Raw genomic sequence first — 8,450 nt, 5'->3', positions numbered from 1 at the left:
CACCTGGTCACACAATCATTTTACTATGTACATCAACAAACCAAAAAACATCTCACACCCCCAGTATAACCTGACTTTTTCTATTATACTCATTTATTTCCTATTAATAATATAATAATATTTCCATATATATTGCAGATCAGCATGATTTTGTAGCATGACCTCCTATTTCTGTAAACCTGCACCCTGATTTGTACTGCACCCCAAACTACAATAAAAGAGACACTGACTGGAGTCCCCACTTTCTGTCCCATTGGATGGATTTTTTGGATCGGACCCTCCCTTCCTGTGATGTCATCAGTTTCTGGGAGGAGTTCTCACATCTCCTGTTTCCCCCCCACGTATCTTTATACAACTCTCTTGTACCCATAACCCAGCATGGAGGGGCTCAGTGAAGGTGGTGGTGAAGGTGTGGAGGTGTCGGATCGGGTCACACAGATCATAAAAGGAGATCCGCCCGGCCTCATAATCCAGATATATCCTGACTCTGTTACTGGAGAGATTGGTGGGTAAGAGGGTCTTATTACTGTCATGTATCACCGAATACTGATTACCTTCCCTGTCCAATCCCCAGGACTTCTTATTCCTTCCAATCAGTGACTCCTCCCCTCTCCTGTCTATACTGGGGTAACACATCCCGACTGTCCAGCTATCTGACCCCCCGACATCCACATCCCAGTAATGTCTCCCTGAGGAGAAACTCTGACTGCTCAACACCTGAGAATACTGAAATCTCTCTGGTGTTTCTGGGTGATTCTGCTTCCTATCTGACCTGGATACAGTTTTCCTGTCATCTGATATCTGTAGATTATTACCAGCAGTGTTTCCATCCAGTAATATGTCTGCAGCTCCCTGTATATAGAAGTATACATTTACCTCTCTTATTATATCAGATAATGTGTGTAATGTGTGTGATATCCCAGCCACACCCAGACCCCCTCCATCATGGAGGAGCTTCTCATGTCTCTCTCTGTCCTCATTATCTCCATCCTCAGTATCACACAAGTCACCTGTGTCTGATTCCTGTAAGACAGTCAGTGGATCCGTCATGTTACACAGCTCCTCAATGTCCACCATCTTCCTGGACAGCTCCTCCTTCTTTATTTCCAGATCCCGGATGGAGATGGAGATCCGCTCTGCCCGCCCGGAGATCTCCCTCAGGATTCTCTTCTCCAGGTCTTCCAGACGTCTCCTGAGATCTCTAAACAGGGCAGTGACTTTCTCGGTGTCACCAGCTGCTTCTTCTTCTACTTTCCTCCTGTGCTCCTCCAGACTCTGGACTCTTTCCTCCATCTCCTCTCTCTTTGTCAGAAGTTTCTGCAGAATGTTCCTCAGTGTCTCCTTCTTCTTCTCAGAAGCCACATCCAGTGACTCCATCTCATGTCCTTTATGTTCTCCAGTCACACAAAACTTACATATACAGGTGTCATCCTCAGTGCAGTAATACTCCAGGATCTTCTTATGGACGGAGCATTTCCTGCTCTCCATGGACAAGGTGGGGTCACATAAGATGTGTTCTGGGGACTTTTTGTGGACTCTCAGGTGTTTCTCACACAGAGAAACCTCACAGTGTAGACAGGATCTAACAGCAGGTACAGGAGAGTCCACACAGTGAGTACAGAAAACCCCGGACTCCTCCTGATTTGGCTGAGCAGACAGGAAACTCTCCACTATGTTACGCAATGTTATGTTCCTGTGCAGTGCAGACCGATCCGGAAACTTCTCTCTGCATTCAGGACAAGAATATCCTCCAGACCCCCCCTGTGTATCCAGCACACGATCAATACAGACCCGGCAGAAGTTGTGTCCACATCTCAGGGTTACAGGATCTGTATAAATGTTCAGACAGACGGAACATTCCAGCTTAGCTTTTAGATCTGCAGACGCCATCGCTGACAGCAGAAGGGAGAAGTGAAAGTGAAAGACACAGGGAGAATGAAGTTGGGAGGGGTCACCTCCTCCTACACAGGATAAGGCTGGGCTGTGACTTGTACTGTATTCAAAGCAGGGGCGTAACTACAGGGGTTGCAGGGGTTGCAATCGCTACCGGGCCCCATGCTCCAGGGGGCCCGGTAGCAAACCAGTGGGTGAACTTCTAGGATCTCAAAGGTCACACTTGCGACCGGGCCCTGGCATTTCACCACTGTGGGGAGGCCCCAAGATTGCAGGAAGGGGGCCCACTGCAGAACTTGTGAAAGGATCCTGATGCGGGGACCATAATAAAAGGCCATTCAATGAGATTAAAGAGCCCCAGGATTAGTGGGAAGAGCCCCGGGCTTGAAGGGAAGGGCCCCGGCCAGGGGTCTGGGGGGCCCTTCATGGTTTCTTGCATCGGGGCCCTGAAGGTTCTAGTTACGCCTCTGATTCAAAGGATTAGTTATATGAAGGGACACAGGTAATAAAAGCGTTTCCTGTAGAACAATGTGCATCTCCTGGGAAAAGAACAGCCATTTTCGTATTTATATAATATACAGCACACAGATGGTTTGCTATCTGGATGATCTATAGAGATTAAATAAACAACTTTGTTGCAGATTCCTTCTATTTTTTGTTCTAAAGAAAAAGCCGTGTGTTCCACCATGTACATTCCAGACTGATTGCTGAATATGAGGGTCTGCGCTCATTAAAACCACCTGGTGCAATGTCAGTATTCCATTGCGGACAGTTGCTGTGTCTGCATCCTTTTGGAAGTATTTACCGTATATACTGGAGTTTAAGCCGACTTTTTCAGCATGTTTTTTTATACTGAAAAAGCCCCCCTCGGCCTATACTCGTGTAGTGCTATTTTGATCACTCTAGAGCAGTGGTTCTTAACCTGGGTTCGATCGAACCCCAGGGGTTCGGTGAATCAGTCTTGCGGGTTCAGTGGAGGTCAAGACACACACCCGACTCATATGATTCGTGATGACACGCCCCGCTCATTGGCTGCAGGTGATCACGCAACATCGCTTGGCCTATCTGTGCTGCAGGGAATTTGGCGCACCCAGTAGTCAAATTGTAAATGTTGTGATGGTACGTCGTGTGATTTCTTTCTTAATATTAATCCCTTCATACTAACTATGTCGAGGAAAAAAAAAGAAAAGTGGTCGGACGAATATGTACAATATGGATTCAAATGTATAACGGAACGTGATGGGAGTCAGCGTCCTAACTGCATGATTTGCAACACCAAGTTGAGCAATTCTAGTCTAGCATCGGCAAAACTAAGAGAACACTTCCTTAAGCTGCATGGAGATGGAAAATACAAGAACACAACGCTCGCTGAATTTAAGGTGAGGAGAGCCAGATTCGATGAAAAGGCTAGTCTGCCTGTTCTCGGCTTTGTACCTTTCAACAAACCAATTCTCATAGCAGGACGAAGTTGCTTACCTGATCGCAAAGCAGGGCAAACCACACACCGTTGGTGAAACACTCATAAAACCAGCTGTGTTGAAGATGGCGAATATCATGCTGGGAAAAGCGGCTGAAGTTAGGTTATCCCAAATTATGTTTTTGTCTTTGTGTGAAAAGCATGTTTTAATGGTTTTGTTCTTTTGTTCATTTTGTGCACCAATATATACCAAAATATATACCTATGTTTTGAATTTGAAAAAATCATATTTTTTTTTTCCAATTAAGAAGGGTTCGGTGAATGCGTATATGAAACTGGTGGGGTTCAGTACCTCCAACAAGGTTAAGAACCACTGCTCTAGAGGCTACTGGGGTATGATGACGCCACCTGTGTAGTATTTAGGAGCAGAGTCTATATAATCTGTGTGATCAGGACAGGATTTATAGTAAGCGCCAGTGCCTCCACTCAATCAGGGCTTGTGATTAGCAAGTGAAATCCCAATTGAGAAAACATATCCATATAGACAGTAATCCACACAGCAGAGTGTTTAAATGTCCATGTATTGAATAAATAACATTTAGTGAACCATACAGCATAAGATATTTTCCTCATTAGGAACATGAAATCATTAGCAGTGTGTAATGTTCTGGTACCTCTGGTACCCTTTATTCCACTTTCCATAGTGTATGCGTCCCACCATTCTCTTTTGGTAGGTGCTGTCATCACTGAGCGCCGCAGAGCGGCTATTTCAACCGCCGGCGTTCTCACTCACATGTTCGTTCAACCTGCCTTGAAGCTCATATGCTTACCAGTGTGTCTCGCTGTGGAACCTCGCTACGATCCCTGTATCTCGCTACCAGGATCACTTCCTCAGAACCGAACCCCGCTACTGATCCCTGTATCTCGCTACTGGATCACTTCCTCATCACCGGACCTTTTACTGCTATACTATAAGTGATAAGTACCCCGCAGGGGAACCCTCCATAACTTACACTACTACTACTTTCATTAAGGACTGTTACTACCTATCCATGCTATCCTATCATCTGCACTATCATATAGATTGCTAGCTCTTGAGACTATTACCATCTATCATCTGCACTGCTGCAGAGATTGCTAGCTCTCCTGTCTACTACCATCTATCATCTGCACTGCTGCATAGATTGCTAGCTCTCCTGTCTACTACTATCTATCCTTGCACTGGGTTAATCTATCCTGTATTTGTCATCTGCTGTCCTCACCACCTATTAACATACTCGATACTAACCTATCTGCATTCCTAAATACCATCCTGAACTCTCCTGTACAACCCTATCAAGTGCTTACCATCCTTGTCACTTTTCACACCTGTCCCTTCAGCACATCACCTTCATACTACCATATACATCCTATCACTCTAGGAACATCTCATTGAGTGTGTATATATCTGTATGTTGAAGCTGACAGGCCCACGGTGATGAGTCCTGGAGAGTTGGATCTTGTATTCAACATATCTCTGCATGACTGCTGAGTGGAGATTTTGCAGCTGAAAATCCAGCCTATAATAAAAACGCAGGAGCGTTACACAGTGTCTCTGTGTGTCTCAGTGAGGGGATGTTACAGCACATTTCTGTCTACTTGTGTGTTCTCTTTTGTCCAGTCTCACCCTGAAATCCTTGCTCTGCCCTTTTTGATGACCTCATGCTTCTTGCAGAGAGAGAAATAAAGCACAGCAGCCATATTGACAAAGGGCAAAAACAAACACTGCATAACAGGAATACACACTTGAAAGATGGGCAAAGAAATGATCACATCACTACGTTCTCCTCCTGCTGAAAATCCTTCCGACCCGGCAAGGATATACACATAAAATAACAACAAAAATTAACATCGTTGTCGCCTTCTGCAGACCGCTTCTCCAGAAGCAATCTATTACAGAGCTAGCTGCAAAGAAAGTATGGTTAGTAACAAATAGGCATCATGCTAACCAGTCTAGAATGAGCTGCAATCATGTCCGTCAGAACATGAGGTTGTACATAGTTCTGTACAGCATAGCAGGGCCTTCCCAAAGTGTCATAAGTAAACACTGGTGGAGGACTTCGAACACGATCTCCTCTCCTCAACCCCTCAGGCATAAATTCAGAGAACTCTGGGACAGCATTAGTAGGGAAACTTGGTGCTCCAACCATGCCTGGAACTGTAGGCACAACATTTTGGGCTGTTGGTTCAAAAGCAGGAGTAGCTGGGTTCAAACCTCCCCTCTGAGGGAGGCCCCCATCAGTACTAGGTGAAGGAACCTGTACAGGAGACTCTGGTGGAGGTGTAAACCAGTCACTGTTATCACTCTGGTCTCCACTGTTGCCACAAGGCACATCATTAGAATCTGTAGCAATGTCAAATTGTGGCTCCTCATCAACAGTAGCAACTTGTGGTACCGGAAGCAAATGATTCCTATGCCAGGCTTTGATCCGACCCTCAGGTCCTCGAATCCTGTATACTGGAATCCTAGGCAGTTTTTCTACAACTTCAAACAACTCATTTCTCCAGCGATCAGCTAACTTATGTTTGGCTGAGGGTCCCAAATTGCGGAGAAACACTTTATCACCAGGTTGTAAGTCTTTGTAACGAACTTCGGAATCAAATGCCTTTTATTGGCAGCATTTAATTTCGCAGCATTTTCCTCAGCCATCTGATAGGCCTCTTTCAAACTCTGTTTAAGTTGTGCCACATACTGATAGTGATTCCTCTGTTTCACTCCATCAGTAGAAACGCCCAACTGAATGTCAATAGGGAGACGGGCTTCTCCCCCAAACATGAGAAAATAAGGAGAAAAGCCAGTGGATTCATGTCTGGTGCAATTGTAGGCATGTACCATAGCTCCCACATGTCTACTCCAGGTCTGCATAGCACCATTAGGGAGAGTACCTAACATGTTCAACAAGGTACGATTGAAACGTTCAGGGCGAGCATCACCCTCTGAATGATAAGGGGTGGTGCGGCTCTTGTTGATGTTAATCAATGTTAACAGCTCTTTAATTAGGCGGCTTTCAATGTCCCGCCCCTGGTCAGAGTGAAGTCGATTTGGCAATCCATAGTGAACAAAAAACTTCTCCCACAGCACTTTGGCTACAGTTACTGCTTTCTGATCTTTGGTGGGATAGGCTTGAGCATAGCGAGTATAGTGATCAGTCACAATCAAAATATTTCCCACACCACTGCTGTCATTGTCAATACACAAAAAGTCCATGCACACTAAATTCATGGGACCAGAACTTTTCAAATGTTCCATAGGAGCAGCTCAAATAGGCAGAGTTTTCCGTTGCAGACATCTCACACAACGGCGGCAATAGTCCACAACAGCTTCCCTCATTCGTGGCCAAAAGAATCGATCTTGGATAGTGTTGAGCGAACACAGACTGTATTATTCGTGTTCGTACCGAATAATTGGATTTTTGTTACCCGAACACGGACCCAAAAACTTTACTGTATGTTCGGGTTTAAAATACGTGTTCGGTCATTTTATTTCCTGTTTTGTATGTAATGGCGCGCTTTTAATGGCGGGCTTTCAACAGCCAATCAACAACTTGTGTGCCTTAAGCCATCCCAGCCATGCCTACTAATGTATTAGTAGCTGTGATTGGCCATCTGAAGCATGTGACCATGTCTTTATAAGTTCGAGAGCCCCCATCGCGCCACATCATTCTGCTGTAGTTTAGGGACAGAGCACACATCATACGTGCTGGCTGCTGATTAGGGACAGACAGTGATTCTGTGGAAAATTGTGTCCGAAAAGAATGCAGGGACAGGTCGGAGTGCAGGCAGGGAAAGTTATTAGAGCATTTTAGGGCCAGGCTGGAGATTAGGCTGGGTCAGTCTTCTACATCGATTTTGCTGTGTGGGGGGTGTTGCAGTGAACGTTCTTATTGAGCAAATTAGGGAAAGGCTGGAGATTAGGCAGGGACAGTATACATCGATTTTGCTGTGTGTGGGGTGGTGCAGTGAACGATCTTTTTGCCCTCACTTGAGCCCACTGAGGAGGAGGAGGAGGAGGGAGAAAAAAAAAATCTATTTTTATCAGTCAGTTGTGTGCAGTGTTCATCTTAGATCTATTTCACTACAAGTTAAAAGGGATTTTTTTTCCCCTTCTTAGCCTTTTTGCAGCAGTGCTGACTGTGACATAAGACACTGCTGTGTTCACATGTGCTACTGAGTGATTTTCAATTTTATACACTTTTTTCTATTCCACTATTCAATATACACCCTTTTGGGTTAAAAAAATTAAATTGTGGCATAGTCTGTACTAATCTATTTAAAAATTACAAACTTAAAGGGGAATTTTCTTTTTTTTCCCTTCATAGCCTGCTGCAGAGCTGACTGTGACCTAAGACACTGCTGTGTTCACATGTGCTATTGAAAAATCACCAATTTTATATCATATTTTCTATTCCGCTATTCAATCTACACCCTTGTTGTAAAAATAATTAAATTGTGGCATAGTCTGTATCGGTACGTGTGAGATACACCTTTCCAATTTTTGGGGCGCATCTTACACCGCCGAGGATTGCAGGGTGTTTCAGTTTGCCTCCTGCCTGTTCCGAACTCCTCCTACTCCTCATCCTGCCTTTGGGGTACAAAAAATAGTAATCAGGGCCTAGTCTGGGTCTGTACGTGTGAGATAGATACACCTTTTGATATCATATTTTCTATTCCGCTATTCAATCTACACCCTGGGGTAAAAAGAATTAAATTGCGGCATAGTCTGTATCGGTACGTGTGAGATACACCTCCAATTTTTGGGGCGCATCTTACACCGCCGAGGATTGCAGGGTGTTTCAGTTTGCCTCCTGCCTGTTCCGAACTCCTCCTACTCCTCATCCTGCCTTTGGGGTATAAAAAATAGTAATCAGGGCCTAGTCTGGGTCTGTACGTGTGAGATAGATACACCTTTTGATATCATATTTTCTATTCCGCTATTCAATCTACACCCTTGGGGTAAAAATAATTAAATTGCGGCATAGTCTGTATCGGTACGTGTGAGATACACCTTTCCAATTTTTGGGGCGCATCTTACACCGCCGAGGAATGCAGGGTGCTTCAGTTTGCCTCCTGTTCTGAACTCCTCCTACTCCTCATCCTCTTC

The 8,450-nt window shown here is 44.8% G+C and overlaps 1 protein-coding gene across 1 annotated transcript in view; it reads right to left on the bottom strand.

The window, feature by feature from the left end:
- Nucleotides 1-297: 297 nt before the first annotated feature.
- Nucleotides 298-8,450, bottom strand: part of LOC309553072 (uncharacterized protein) — a gene marked incomplete at both ends in the record, with an annotated part of 46,965 nt that continues 38,812 nt past the window's right edge. The window contains one exon of the mRNA XM_082253971.1: nt 298-1,993. Coding sequence (XP_082110097.1) covers nt 298-1,993 — 1,696 coding nt within the window. The remainder of the gene's footprint in view (nt 1,994-8,450) is intronic.

The sequence above is a fragment of the Pelophylax lessonae genome (assembly GCF_965119305.1).
Source record: "Pelophylax lessonae genome assembly, chromosome: 4".
Lineage (NCBI taxonomy): Eukaryota > Metazoa > Chordata > Amphibia > Anura > Ranidae > Pelophylax > Pelophylax lessonae.
The sequence above is the reverse complement of the archived record's forward strand: the minus strand, read 5'-3'. Positions and strand labels throughout refer to the sequence as shown.